We start from the raw sequence: 15,924 nt of genomic DNA, 5'->3' as shown, positions 1-15,924 counted from the left end.
GCCAGTCTGTTTTTTACTCAATTCCATTACAAGTATAATGGTGATTTTCGGGTCTGAGGTGGCGGTGTTAGTTCATTATGTCAATAAAACAATGATTATTTGATTTATTTCGAGTGTGTGATCGGACGTATTAATTGTCTGAGTAGTTTTGTTTATTTGACGAGTGATTGAACGGTGGATTTTTGCACGTCTATTTGCATGGGTTTGTCGGCGGTGAGTGATTTTTTTGTGGTCGAGCAGCTGCTGGTGAAATGTTACAACATTTACCAGAACATTATAAGTGATGCAATTCAGCTTGAGCTATTCTAGTTAATTAAAGCCCAACGGATAATTTTTCAATTGATGCTTGAAAGAGACCGCTCTCTTAATCGTTTTGTACATTCATTCTACTTGACTTTCAAAGCTCAAACAATGTGATACAATCGGTTCAATGTTGCGGAGAAAACCTATTTGTGCGGCTGTACAGTCGGAGCTTACGAAAAATGAAAATTATGGCTGTTAAAATTGATGTTATCGTGACCAGGTTAGTCAGTTGGTTCGATGCTATCAAATTGTATGCGGTCGTCGCATGATAAAAACCAATGAAAGGCTCAAATATTTGGTTTTTTTCGACACTTGCTTCATTCATTTGCTTCGGAATAGAGGTACACCGTGTAAGCGCAATAAAAGATAACGTCTTATTTCCATTCGCCGAAAAATTGTGTGACCAAAATACGCAAAATGTTGCCCGCATAAACCGAACTACGCAAACAGTCGCTATCGTTCATCCATCTGAAGAAGCTCAGAACCATTTCGAGTGCCTCAGCGTCCAAATGTCAATGAATTATGACAACACATTAATTAAAATTCAACAGAATGTTCCTTGACTTGAGCGAGTAACAAGTACGCGACTCGCACATATCGTAAACAAAGATTCTTAACAATGGTACGGCCGAAAATAAAGAAGAAGAAAACGGAGCAAACCAACAAAGCGTAACGAATCGTTTTGGTTTTTCAAACGTTTAGCTAATTAATTAGAAGGAAAAGCATCGGTAGGGAAAAAACATTTCCCGTAAAATGAAGTAGAAAGAAGTTTTCCCCTGCTGCTTCTTCGCTCAACTACGCTGTAAACTCATCTTAATGCCCATGCTGTTTCCTTTGTTGTCGTTACTTCAATGTCGATCACTCGATTAATTGTTACCAGTGGCACTGTTCACGTCTTTTTTGCGGTTTTTCTGTATTCTTGTCGTATTTGAAGATTTATAGATTTTCATGAAAAACCCATCAAGCTACTCAAATCAAATGATTTGATCTTGATTTGGTTGCTTGTAATTAATCACGTGAGTCTTTGAAAGTGTCAACTCGTTGAATTTCGAAAGTACATTAGGCTGCAGTGGTCATTGAACGAACGGAAATCATCAAAAATCATTAAAAATACGCCAGCAAAAAAATATGAAATTATTGGTAATAACGCGTATATTCAATGCCATCTACCAAGGAATCCCACGATGGTTAACGAGGAAAGCATTTTGTCGAATTGTTATTATTGTTGAAGCGAAGACAAAAAAAACATTACCCAAGAACAACATCTTCATTCTTAGGTCTTTAACTTATCTGCGCAATTTTGCGATACATTTCAATTACTCAAGATTCTTCTTCGTGTGTGATCAAGGTAAAACCAGAATTTGCATACGTTGATGTTACGTGAATTTGTTCGGTTCTGTGTAATTCCGTAATCTGAGATGCAGCAGCAGCAGCAGCAGCCGTCACATGCCGCTGCAAAGTGAGAGACCGCGCTGAAATGCATACAACAGATTACGTGAGATTGCGATGAAATAATAGCAGTGCCGCCGGCAAAAAACGTATCACGTGGTAACGGCTAAGTGATTCTCATGTTTTATCTGATATGTTTGTTTGTTGGTCTTTACTGTTCATTGTGGACGAACGCGCTCACAACAGATATACATGTGTTGAAATAAGCCGATTGCAACAAGCCCACTCACACCGTGCCTCCAATTGACGAACAATCCAATTCAATATTTTTTCCGTTGCAGTCATCGCTTAACACTTTGACGCCTTCTCGGCCCGACCCATTCTAGTTGGTGCTTTTTTCCTGAACTATCTATTCCAAAAACGACACGTAATTGTAACACGAACAGGCCATTTATCGATTTCAACAGGTTAACGTCGACGAATTTTGAAATGAGTTCGGTGCAACAAAAAAAAACAACACCGCCAAATTCATTACAACACATGGACAGCCAAAGAGAAGTGAGCAGCTGAGAGCAAACGAGCCCACCAAACAACAACATGCTAAAAAACGATCAAATGTCTTGTTGCGTGCAAACAAACTGAAAACGTAAAATAATGATAAATAACGATTATTATTGGTGGTCGAAATGGATTCGAGGTATTCTAGGTAACAAAGTTGACCACCTCTTGCATCTTCTGTTGCAATAATCGCAATTGCAAATCTTCGCAGTTTTTTTTTCTTCACGCAACAAAAACTAGATTTGAACAGTCGTTCTTTAATAACAAACAATAAATTTTCTTCGAATGCAAAAACGAACTGGTTATGTGAAGAACTCCCCCCAATGAAGACAGACACATTTCATAAATTGTAATTGTAAAATAAATCGATTTGCGCACCGTACATTGCAAAGCAGCTTTCCTTTTACAAATGTCCTCCCCCAAGATTAAAAATAGCCCACCAATTTTATGGCCCATTAAAAAGTGGATCGATCGACATTTTTTTGGCGTTGAAAATAAAACACAAAATTGAAGGAAACATCGAAGAAATAAAAGTAAAACGAAAAAAAAAGTTGAAAATGAAGGAATATGGAAAAAAAATCGAAACCATAAGTAGCAATGATCTAATGATACAAGAAACACCGCTTGGATTGCGTGATCAATAACATCCTTATAGTTTCCTCATTCAAGCCACTGTCGCCAAGTGGTCATTGTCGCATTACCTCCCGCTAAATTCAGAGAACAATCGAACTCGTTCAAAGCTTCTGCATTAAAAGTCTCTCGATTCCATAACAAAAGCCTAAGGTCAGTGTCACCAAAAATTGCCGGTCCAATAACATAACGGCAATTTAATTGATTTATTTAGTGATTTTCATGTCCAACTTTTGTGATCAAATACCATTCAATCCAAATTTAGAGAAAAATATTGGCCCAAAAATCGTAACAGCGTGTGAAGTTTTGGCCAATTCTTTTTTTCCCGTAAGATGCGTGTCAAACAAAGATTAATGCGAACAAAAGCGACAACAATGAAATCAAAACATTGCAATTGATTCGAACACACTATAAACAAACCATCATATCGTACAATGGGCTATAATGGTGATGGAAAATGCGCGTTGATACAAAATCACAATGAAGAAGGTCATTTCTCTGGTGGCGTCAATGGCAGCAACAGCAGTAGCGAGTGTAATGAATATCTTTTACGCACTGGCGTCAGAAACAGTGCCAAGCAACATGGCAATAAAAATGAGCAACAAAACAAGCAGATAATAATAAACGCACGAAACGATCAACAAAACCTATTAAATTACAAATCGACGTTGCTGTGCGGTCGTCCGTCTGCAGAGAGTGTGTACGTGCAGAGCTCTCAAAGTGGATCGTCACATTCAATTTTGACACATACACAGGTATTTTAATCAAGATGTTTGCTTTGCTCGTCATTTTCCATTGCAAGAATAGCCGTGTTCGCAATAAACGTCTCTGCGCACATATTCTGATTTAGTATTCATGTTTTTAAGCGATTGCATAACGCATATATGTTGCTGGTTACTAGTTTCGGTTGTGCAGCAATCGGGTGCGAGACAAATTGACTGCTCAATATGTATGCTGTGTGTGTTTGTGTGTTTTGCTTTGGTTTCTTTGTTTCTAACACAGTTTCTGCTTCGCTGGATTTTGGTATAGAATCGCTTTTCTCTCTCCCTCCGCCTCTCTATCTCTTCAATTGTTTTCTTCATAACAAACAAAAAACTAAGCAACTGATCATGTGGGCGGTTAAAATGCATTTTTTCCTGCGCAAGAAGTGATTTAGTTCCTGAATGAAGCAATTCAAAAGCTGCGATGTAATTATCGGCAGTATGTTTTAGCACGGTTTTTCGTTGCTCAATAGAATATAATGGATTTTACTGGTTCTGTTTTGCGGTAATGTTTGTATTTTAATTGCATTCTCATTTCGCCGAAAATCGGTCAGCGACTATAACGAAAAAGTCGCAATTTTTTGAAGGTTGAACAACGAATGCATCACGAATATGTCAGCATCACCACACAACACCACATGTGTGCTCGGCGATACACCGAGTGACTGCGTTGTTGTTGTTGAAATGGCATGTTCGGTGAGATAACAGTTTTCCATTTCACTTGGATGTCGTTCCGAATCCATTTATTATATTACGGTAGAAGATCCGAGCAACGCGCGCGTATTGTAATCAATTTCGGCCCTTTCACATGCCGAGATAAATGTCAACAATATCCAATATGGATAGCGAACATCACATGATTCGCAGGCGAATCCAAAAAAGACTGAAAATTACTGTAAAAAAAATGAACGAAAAAGAATCGCATGTGGCCAGCGCAGTCGCAACAGAGATGGTGCAATTCGATGATGAGATCATTCATTTTGTTAGATTTTATTTCGATTCCATTTAATTGATAAATTAAAATCAAATTATAAACGTAAATATTGTTTGTCGGAGCAGCCACTCGTTCAAGGTACCACACACTTTTGATTTTGACTTCTTTATGCCAATCATATGCCAAGCGCTTAATTAAATTTATGAGTTTTCGTGCCATTTTCAAATACGTGTGAGAACAGCCCAAGAACTTATTACACAAACAAGTCTTAACATCATGGAACTCAAACGTATCTCAACACCATACAAAAATCCGGTATGATGCCATAACAAGTCTCATCCGCACCATGTGCTGAATTGAGAATAGATCCTATTTGCTTGTTCATATAACAGTCATCATTATATCAATCATTAAAATGAAGTTATTTTTTTCTGCAGCTTCTCCATGTGTCTTATATCATATTTTTCACAATAAAATTTGTGTATGTTGAGCATCAATTAATACTATTAAAAATTTTGTTTGATTTTCAAGACTATTATTAAATCGGTTTATGTTTGTATGGAATCTCGAGTGAGGGGCACCACGGAGATTCACATCGATTTTATTTACACTTGAGGAAAAAAAATGACATGGTCGTGAGATTTGATGCATCAAAAAGTAGATATAGCAGACTGAAATGATACACCGAAGAAGAAGAAGGGCGCGAGATGGAAAGTTGTTGCATTAAAACACAATCCACAATTGTATTCATTTAATTACGTTATTCCGTTTGGTATTTTCGTTAATTCACCGTAACTCATGCGATCCACAGAAAAACATACCATCCAATTGTCTTACACGTCTCTCGTCTGCCAACACATTTCTGCTGGTTGCACTTTTGAGCCAAGCAGTGTTGATGTATTCAATGTCTCATTTTATTCGCACTCGAATGCATCCAAAAAAAACAACAATAGCTAAAGAGCATTTCCTCCATTTGAAAAACGCTCAAAAGTTAAACGAAAACAAAACTCATCGCACTTTTCCTCGCTATTGTGATTGATAATTGGAATTTTTACCATCGGCAGAATCAATTGTCGAAACCATTGACATGCCACTGCAAATTGACAAACATCAATGGAACATCATAGAACAGATGTGCTGCGTTTTGTATACAAAAGACATTGAACTTTCAAACCAAACTAATGGTGATCGAATTCCAAAGTTTCAGTGTGAAAAATAACCCACCGAGGAAATTGTCCATTAATTATCAATACTGTGAGGCCTCTAAATGTTACGTTTTGTGTTAAGAATGGACAACCGATTCAATTCCAAAAGAGATTATCTCAAGCGATGACGATGCACTTAATTACGTTTTACATAATTTTTAAGCGGCGTTTATTGCTATAATTACGGGTCAACAATCGAAGCATGGCGTCAAAGCATCTTCATGTGCAACAGACATTGAATTCAACAACGGGCTAATGAATGCCATTTAGTTTGTCAAAAAAAAATTTCAATTCAAATAATAAAATGGAATTTTGTTCATTATTTTAATCAAAATTGCCGAATTTTACGTGATTCCAATCGCGATTTCCATTTCCCCATTATTTAGACAAACACACCAGTTTGTTTGCGATCAGAATTTTTCGCGGTGGTATGATCGATTATTGCGTAGACAATACGAGTCAAGGTCTTTTTCTTCAGTTTGAAATTGCACACAAACACATTATACATAGCTGATTGAAGCGTAGTACGGAGAGAAGGGCTACGAAGGTTTTTCCAAACACTGAGTTCATCTCAGTCAACCATAGCGGGAAATAGAATTATTCACAGTTGGCTACTGTTTGAAAGCCTACAGCTGATTTCAATTCTCATGCCTCAATTAACTTAACGATTCAATGAAAGTAAGTCATTTGTACACGTTTTTCGTTTATTTATTTTGTTAACAACAGCGTGGTTTTATTTCTCTCGAAAATTAAACTTAAAAATATTGCGGTGTGTCAATGCTTATCATCTTTCGACACAATTCCAAGTTACCAGTTTGCATTTCTAGATAGATTTTCAACATTTTCAAGTGATTTATAACAATCGGATGTTTGCATCGGCTGAGTAAGGCTTTAGCCAGTTCATTTTCACCTTGCAGCACGAGCAGTACGCATAAATTGTACTCTAGAACTGCTTGAGCCGCACTGCGGGAGCTGATATTCCAATCTGGTGCGGCCCATTGAATGAAGTCATCTTCTTTGAGATCACCTATGAATTTTGGCTCCAAATATGCACGCGCATCATGGCATCGGTCCAACATTATTAGCGATTCTGCACAGTACAAGTGACCGAGAATACTGTAGGAAAATGAAGAAAAACAAGTTGTTGGAGAGTCACAATTTTCAAATAGTTCGAAACGTTTTTTCGGTTGTTTATGATCGAAATTTGAATGAATGAAGTCACTTACGCATATGGATCCGGTAGGTTTGGCACTTTCAGCAATTCCTGTGCATGTTTCAGTGCCAAAAGATATTCACCCAAACTGATTTGTACGTAACTATAAGCGGCCAACACGGCATATTTCAACTTCAAAAATGCACTATGCGTTAATGCTTTCGATGGATTACACTGAGTACGTTCGTTGTTCTGTTGTATTTTCGATGTTGAATCTGGATTTCCTGCAGCCGATTTGAAATCATTTTCGATATGCTCCACTAAAGCCAACGCATTGCGTAGACACAACGATGCAAACTCCAAATTTGTGTTTGGAATTGCAAACGATTCATTGGGATCACTGTAAAATGACATTTACAGTTAAGAAACATTAATGAGATTTTCTTTGATATTTTCGAATTGCTAAGATTCGAATGGAGTAACTTGGCTTTAATTTGATTTCAATTTTCAATTATAGTATACTTACGATACGTGTTTCGGTGGCGTTGGCTTGATGATATATTTTCTATGTATTCCTGAACCAATAACTGACGAAACCACGGTCTTTCGTTCCTTGGATTTTAAATTCTGAGAATAATCACGATTTTTATGTCAATCAGTCATGTTTAGCAAATATTAACTGAATTATTGAAATTGATACCATTTCAATGGCATACCTCTTTATGAACCATAATGCAGGCTTCAGCCAATCGAAGCCATAGCTTTGGATTGTTGTGGTAATAGTTTAATGGTACCATGAAACACTCAAATGCTTCTTTAGGCCGCTGCAAGTGCAACATGGCAATTCCTAAATTGTACAAAATTTCCGGTTGCTTCGATGCACCGATCGCATGAACCGGCGCCTCTAAACCTAGACTCTCGGTGGCCTTTTGGTCGAACTGGAGAGCATGTTGAAAGAATCGAACAGCCATTGCGTAGTGCCGAACGTGAAAATGAATTAAACCCATATTGTTGGCCACGATTGTGTTGTAATCTTCGCCATTTGTCCTGTAAAATTGAAAAAAATGGTACTTTCATTCGATATACTAAGAATGAATGTGTATCTTATGAGCACATGTGTAGTGTTCGCATTGTTAATGCCCCAGTTTTGTTAACAAATGTGAAAATTATTTCGTTGAAGAAAAAATATCGAAGAAGAAGAACGGAATTCAGAAAAATTCAATCCAATTAGAGGCACTTACAGAAAATCTGACAGCGCTGTGATTGGTTTCTTCGCAAGTTCCTTGGCTGCCATTTGATAATCGTGTCCAATATAGTATTGATGTGCCTTCAGTACCAGCGTTTCGGGTATCTACACAGAACAAAAAACCAATGATCAATTTAATCAATTTTCCATATGGCATTTCAAACTCACCTCTTCGTTGGGTATGAGAACACTTTTTTCGTTCAACACTTTCGATCGCATTTTATACAATCGAAACATCCATCGAAATTGGTCTAAGGGCTTGTGTGCTTTGGTGAGCTCGATGTTTTTATCTTGTAACAAATTTGGATCATCATCTTCATCGCTGCCACACAGCAAATCTGACCCAGAACTCAATCGTAACTTTAATAACGTGATAATAGCTTCGGCTTTCTTCGGTTGGTTCAAATTCAACACCAACTGGATTGCAAGTAGGCCAATTTTCTGTGCGACTTCCGTATCAAATGCGTCCAAATGTTTCAGCAGAACGAGAACGATTTTCAGTGCCGCCAACGATTGCCGAAGCTGAAATAGCACGACTGCCTTGTTGAACAACGGAATCGCAAGCGACAAATCTTTGATATCAAACGCTTGAATGCTCAAATTCGGCATTTCTCCAATGATGTCATCGAGACATTTACGGAATTCATTGTAATTTTTCAAACCACTTTTATAGAATTCCACGACTGCTTTATTGTGTAAAATTTTCTTCTCAGTTTCCTTTGTTGGCTTGATTTTCGATAAATTCTCCAGGCATGACTCATAGTTTTCACTAAAATTGTTGAACAAAATTCAGTTTTTGTCACATAAAATGTATCTAGACAATCGAATCGAGCAAATCACCTGTTAAAATCGTCATAGGCCACATCAGCCAGTCGAAATTGTTCCAAATCAGTGCTTAGTAATGCCGTTGGATTTATATCTTTCTCAGCCATTGTGTTAACTTTTGGAAAATTCGGATATGAAGGGATTCAAAGGGAAAAAATGAAATTCGTTGCGCTTGTTTTGAATTCAAGTTCGATGCGAATTCACTACACTTGAGGTAAACAAAAATTGAGACGTGATTTTTGAGCGGTAATAGATAAAACGTGACACTTCATTGTCATGTTTATTTGCTGCATTTTACAGCGCCAGTCTGATATGCAGTGGTCAAATTAGGAATTGAAACGATTGAATGTAATGGAATCGAATCAAATGACATTTCTTTGTGACGATTAGCCGCTCGCAACCGCTCGCAACGCCATGTAACACACTAACACACGGTGGCAGCTCGGACCAACTAAATTGACATCACATTTTTCGTGGTGGCTGTCACCGATTTTTTTTTTCTCTCAGTAGAACACTCTTCGGCAATATTTGTACTGCAAAAGATTCCACTGTAAGTATTTTCAATCAAACAATTTGAAATTGACATTGAAAAAAATCGCATTTAAGTGTTTAGGTGTCAAGATTCAACAGCATCAAGTGTATTTAACCGCACGATCATGTTAAATTTCCAAATTTCTGCGGAATTTTTGCTATGTGACGCTTCTTAACCCCACATTTTCTTGGTTATATAATAATTTGCTATCAGCAGGAACAGAAAAACACAGCTGAAAAATGTCGATTTTCTTGAGAAATTCCCGTGTATTGGCCCGTCAAGGTGCTCAATTGATGCAAGCCCGTAATTATGCTGAAGCAGCCGCTTTGAAGCTGACATTGGCTGGTGCCAACAAAGTGTTCTACGATGCAGCTGAAGTTCGACAAGTCGATGTGCCATCATTCAGCGGCGATTTCGGTATCTTGGCCACACACGTTCCAACACTCGGTAAGTCGATATAATTCTCGAACGATCAGAATGAGCTTAGAAGTTTCAATTTCGAATTCGATTTTCCTCAATTCAATTGTCATTAATTCAAAATACATTCATTTCGCAGCTGTCTTGAAACCTGGCGTCGTTACTGTGTACGAAAATGATGGTGCACAAAAGAAAGTGTTCGTTTCCAGTGGAACAATCACCGTCAATGTTGATTCCAGTGTACAAGTGTTGGCTGAAGAAGCCCATTCACTTGAAGATCTCGATGCCCGTTCCGCTCAAGAAGCCTTGTCAGCCGCTCAATCGGAATTGTCATCGGCCAAAGACGATAAAGCCCGCGCTGAAGCCACATTAGCTGTTGAAATTGCCGAAACCATCGTCAAAGCTGTACAATAAATCAATTTGTTTCACGTTCGAATGTAACTGTAACTCAGTAAAAAGAGAACTTTATTTTAATTTGAAAAAAAAAACCAATTGTGCGGACATTTCGATCATATTGATAATTCGCGTTGCAACAACAGCAACAACAACAACAACATCATTGGAACTAATCATGAGATCTAATCGAATAACATAACATTCAATGCAACAACTCAGTCAAACCCGGTGTAATTTCAATTTTTGAATGAAAAAAAAATCAATCCAAACAAAAATTATAGAAATAAAAACATAAAATGAAACAAAATCCAAATACGCTTGAGATGCTCTCTACTTGTGCGCATGTGTCTAACATTCTCCTACAAAAAGCGTTACAAAGTCTCATTCCCCTATCATACCAACACTATGCCATGCGTTCCATACACATACATCGAATCTATAATGTATCGGCATTGTTTGACTTTTCACTTGCGGATTGCTATTCGCTGTGGTGCTTCGGGATTTTTCGGTTGTGTACTAGTACGAAACATGATGGATTTGGATGAATAGAACATGTTTTCCTTTGATTTTGTTGATACAATCAACAAGCTGATCGCATGTAACTCACGGGCAGAAAAGAGAGAGAGAGCCAGTGCAAGAGCCAAGAGAGTGAGAATGAGCGTGCGGAAAGAAGTTGTATAAAAGCATAAAGAAAACCATGTGCTCAGAGAATTGGCTCGCCTAAAGCCGCTTATCAGTGTATAAAAGACATTTATATGCATGGTAGCACATAAGCGCACTTTTTTTCCTCTCCACTCGATATGGCTCGTATGTTGTGTGTCCTTTTTTACACAGAAAAAAAAGAAGCAAAGTGAAATAAACGGTAAGTATACATAAGAGGTGCGTATCTTGTAACTTCATGCAGCTTAATCTCGAGGGAAGTATCATGTAACCTAGCATACGCCTGCATTTATTGCCACAATTAGTAAATAACAGTGAACTCGTGTGAATGAGAGCGAATCGCAAAACATATTTGCAAAAAAGAGCAACAAAAAATATGAACAGATAAAACAAGTGAGGACAGAAGAACGTCGACCGAAACAAGGATAAATAGAACATTTAGAGGAAGAAGCGTTGCAAGAAATGTTGCCATTTTCCAATTTTCTGAGCAAAACACACATATACATATACATATACACACAGAGAGCGAGAAAGGCAGGTTAAGGTACATTCTCGGATATGCAGAGAGGTAATATGAACTTGTTACACTTGATACTCAAGTTACCAATTCCACCTGAGATGAACGGAGAAGAAAAAGACAAGTCTTTCGTATAAAATACTATACGCTTACTAATTAATGACCGAAAACATGTCGAGGATATGTGGGTTGAAGCGCGTCTAAAGTACCGAGAAGCCGTAGCGAATGTGTGAAAGAGACAGAGGGTGAATGAGTGAGCGCGTGAGCGAGCGAGTGAGCGAGCGAGTGAGTGGATAAGTGAGTTTGAAGTGAATGCTGTAGATACTTGGAACGGCATTTCAAGTGCACATAAGTTTTCTTTTTTGGTGTTATCAATCGTTGAATCTTTATGCTAGTACATATTATTATGACTCATGCGAGCAGCACTGCGTGAAATGGAAACGCCATACCGAAAGTGATATTAAAATACTTCAATACACAAAACATCAGCGTATGTTCATTCGTTTTTGCTCTCTCTCTCTCTCTTCCTCTCGGTCACATATATTTTATCGGTCGTTTATTCAAGGAAAAACGAAACGCGAAATTATCCTGAGCAGCTGTTGGGCACACAGATTTATCCGTGCCGTTTACATCGAGTTGAATGGTTGCATCTTAATGCTCACCGATACATACCCAGTCCGACCTACTAAATCGGCCGACTTGCGGGGACGAGAGCATCAATTCCGCGCGTCGCATCTGTGTGATATCAAAATTTTAATTGCTTTTTCTTTTTCACTCTCTTATGCTCCCGCTCTCGGTCTTTGTCTTTCTCTATCTCGCTCCCTCGCTCTCACTCGGTGATTCGGTTCCGTTCAATCGTTTTTTACCCAGAGCCCCTCTCGGTTTTCCTAACACTCGGTTGAGTGCGAGATCGTGTGCCCGTGGCGTGGCATTCGTGTGCATTGCGGCCATTTATCGTAATTTCTTCAGATTTTAACTTATTTATTTGGGTTTTTGTGTTCCAATCCTGCAGCTATACCGCCATCGCGTGCGACTGTATGTTAGTCATAAAAATTATTTGGAAATTATTTCAATGAGTTGGCAAAAAGGAATTTTATTAAATGAATGAATGTTTTGCAGGCATTTTCGCACTTTTCGTGTGAAACACTTCAACTTCATCGACGAAGCAGTTTTATTCGCTCTCGTTTTTTTAATTAAAATACACTGCGCAGTGCACACATACTCACACACAAAATAACAAAGTATAATCATTATAAAAGGATAATTCATCTCAAATTGCTCGAACCTTATAGACTAACGGGCTTTCATTCGATACTTTTTCGTGCCTCGAAGCACACACATCAACCCAAACCACGCACGTTCGCAGGCACGCACACTTTGTCGAAAGCGAAAATCTTAATTCGAAACTTAGTGTTGTTGTCTTAGCATTGCGATGCTAATCGATTGCAATCTACAAAATGGTTACTTTTGTTATTTAGCTCCCAGTCACGTTCACTGCTACGGCTCCATCTTTCATCGTTGCTCTCCGTTGTCGCCTCCGTCATCGTCGTCGGCGGCGACGGCGTTGGATTACTGTAGCAACTCAATAAACGATTTGTGCAAAAACAGCAATTAACACACCGAAACCACTTCACTTTCGACAATTCCGTTTTCCGCATGATTTATTGGAGTTGATAGAGAAAAGGACCTGTAGAAAATTTACCATGCATACCCTGTACCCACCCATACAGACGCACTCTCATAGCTAACAATAGTATAAATTGCTTCGAAAATTGGCGGATCAATTTATAAATCTGTCTGCAAATAAACAAATTAACAAATGGCCGTTAGAGAAATGGCCAACAAACTCACTTCAATCGGAATCAAAATGAATCCCTCCCATTTCGTTGGTAACAACAATATTCACTTTTTCTATTGTGTGTGTGTGTCTCTTGTTTTTTGCTTTACCATTTTGCATTAGGCTGTAACTGGATGTTGGTGTGCAACGAGAATATTAATAGTGTGGTCTACTCGGAGAGCTAATAAAAAAAACGAGGGACAATAAATCACCGAGGCAAAAAGGTCATAACCATGCCGACCGAAAATGTGTGAATCACACAATTCAGTGTTCCTTTACCGGAGTACTTGAATCACACAATGGTGTTCTAAAATCGAAGGACAACGAGACAAGCGTAAATAGAATAAAATCCCCAATTACGATGCCCAATTTTTGAATAAATCAAATAACAATCGACCCAGCTCTATTGTATACGACTGAAACAAAAACGGAAAAAAATGTTTGCAATTTTCAAACACAAATCGATACAAAAGACAAACAATGTGAAAAAAGGGACATCACACTTCGGGAATATTTGCTCCTGAGCAACAGCATCGGTGGTTGGAGGGCTGCTACAATATATATTCATTTGAAATTCGTTATGAAAATAGATCATTTGGTGCGAAACGTGTGTGCACACATTTTCGGTTGACTTTTTCCTCGCACGTTTTCCGTCTATATTGTTGCGTCTCCCTCTCTTCCGCACACCGCTCACACGCTGTAGGTCACGCAAAAATCAACAAAATCTATGAATAATAGCCAGGGGTGGCTGCTACATTATATTCATTGCAAACCACATTATAAACAGAAAGCACACAAGAGAAATCGTTTTAAAATTGGCAACTTGTTACATCGTTTTATCTCAACGGAAAAACTTTTGACTATTCCAGAGCTCTCAGGTAGTCACACTATGGCCTGTGGCTTTAAAATCCAGTCGAAAAATTGGATTTTTCGTGTTTGGGAAATGGTATCATTATGCAAAAACAAAGTGAAAAGGTATTTTTGGTGCGTCTGCATGCTTTTCGCCTTGCTCCAGCAATCGTTGGTATAGTTTTTCTCTTGGTTTTTCTTCTTTTGCTGAATGGGATAAACGTGGGTTATATTTTTGTGTCTCTGTATGTATGTATGGCATAATAAGCACACGTTCCCGACGACAACGTTCCTGTGCTTTCTTCTGCTCGGGTAGCCCTCAAAAGTCACACAGATGATAAGAGCAACATCGAACAATGGCAAAGGCATGAAAACAAAGCGCAGAAAGGAAAGAAAACAATATGCATTCACAATACATGCGCACACAAACACACACTCACACAACACTCGCCTCGGAATGGTAAACATGAGATCAACGAAAGGGATGGACGCTACAAAAGAAAGAGAGGCAAAGCAATTGTCGAGAAGAGTAACACGTTGACGTACAATTAAATTGCCAAACAAGTGTTTTGCCGTCGCTGACTTCCCATCATCCGACGGTATTCGATGATGGTAAAGAGATTGTAACGGATATGTAAGTTGGTCGCCCGAAAGCACATCGACGGTGTATTGTGCACGCTTACGAGGCCATACACATGACGGCATGAAGAATATTGAACAATAGAAGCAACAGTATGAAAAGTAATAGCAACACACAGAGCGAATGAGTAGCGGTGGTTCGGGCGCTTAGTTCTTAGTTATGCACAGAGAGAATAGCGAGAAATCATCACCTTTATTTCAAGTATAAACATACATAGATATAATTTCATTATTATTATGTATGATGTTTGAATGTGATTTTTGGAGAGCTCCTGTAGACACATATAAACGCACATACGCTATACTATTATGTACGAACTGAGCCGAACACAATAGCAACAACAACAGTAGAAAGAATGAAAATAATGAAAGAGCTCATTGTTCTCGAAAATACACACCAAAGCGCACATACTGTAAATGTAAGCATCAAATGTTCGAAGGAGAGCAAATACGTACTCTGCCACGGTCACACGCAGATTCATACATTTTTCAGGCCGGATACTGGGGCTGTCTAAGCTCTTTCGCAGCACTTTCTCAGTTTGTGTTTTATTCACAGCCTTCGTATCGTAGGCGAATTCAATTTAATATTCACGAAAACATTACAAATGTTCACGGAATGACGAACCGCACGCGAGGAGCAACAGCAACGGCAGCAACGGCATGCCCTGCGCTTACACTGGTGCCGCTTCGGTTGCACCGTGGAAAATGTGCTTCGAATGAAATTCACTAGCTTTTGCTGTTGCTGTTGCTGTCGCTGCTGCTGACATCCGTAAGCTTGTGGCAGACACATGGAGAGGCCAGCTCATGCGCTGCGATAACATCACACAACAAAATCGCATTAATACACTTTCGAATGTTGCCGTCTCTGTCGCGCGCAAAGGGGTACGCGATGTATAGCAGCACATGTCATGCAAAATAGAACGAAATGAAATAAACGGACACACGAAGCGAGCAGCAGAAGTAGCAGCAGCAGCAAGCGGGCAACAACAACAAGACCAAATCCGATACCGACGAGAGTCGTCGACAACGAGATTGAGCACACGAGAGAAACCAGTGCTTTCGATGGTCTTTTC

General features: G+C 38.8%; 2 protein-coding genes across 3 annotated transcripts; one reads left to right on the top strand and one right to left on the bottom strand.

Moving 5' to 3' along the window:
* Nucleotides 1-6,466: 6,466 nt before the first annotated feature.
* LOC129569516 (CCR4-NOT transcription complex subunit 10) lies at nt 6,467-9,318 on the bottom strand. The gene is made up of 7 exons (XM_055448373.1): nt 9,020-9,318; nt 8,348-8,948; nt 8,175-8,284; nt 7,650-7,980; nt 7,460-7,560; nt 7,007-7,333; nt 6,467-6,896 (listed from the first exon to the last, which is right to left on the bottom strand). Exons 1-7 carry the CDS (start codon nt 9,109-9,111, stop codon nt 6,536-6,538), a joined length of 1,923 nt encoding a protein of 640 aa, XP_055304348.1. The 5' UTR covers nt 9,112-9,318; the 3' UTR covers nt 6,467-6,535.
* Nucleotides 9,319-9,411: 93 nt separating this feature from the next.
* LOC129569517 (ATP synthase subunit delta, mitochondrial) lies at nt 9,412-10,656 on the top strand. 2 transcript variants are annotated; one of them, XM_055448374.1, is made up of 3 exons: nt 9,412-9,554; nt 9,750-9,983; nt 10,093-10,656. In XM_055448374.1, exons 2-3 carry the CDS (start codon nt 9,776-9,778, stop codon nt 10,365-10,367), a joined length of 483 nt encoding a protein of 160 aa, XP_055304349.1. In that variant the 5' UTR covers nt 9,412-9,554; nt 9,750-9,775; the 3' UTR covers nt 10,368-10,656. The 2 variants fall into 2 exon arrangements, with proteins under 2 accessions (XP_055304349.1, XP_055304350.1); XM_055448375.1 differs by having other exon boundaries at nt 9,437-9,554; nt 9,753-9,983.
* The last annotated feature ends 5,268 nt before the right edge of the window (nt 10,657-15,924 follow it).

This window comes from Sitodiplosis mosellana, unplaced genomic scaffold (genome assembly GCF_009176505.1).
Source record: "Sitodiplosis mosellana isolate CC-2019 unplaced genomic scaffold, AAFC_SMos_1.0 Smas_scaffold_38, whole genome shotgun sequence".
NCBI lineage: Eukaryota > Metazoa > Arthropoda > Insecta > Diptera > Cecidomyiidae > Sitodiplosis > Sitodiplosis mosellana.
The sequence above is the reverse complement of the archived record's forward strand: the minus strand, read 5'-3'. Positions and strand labels throughout refer to the sequence as shown.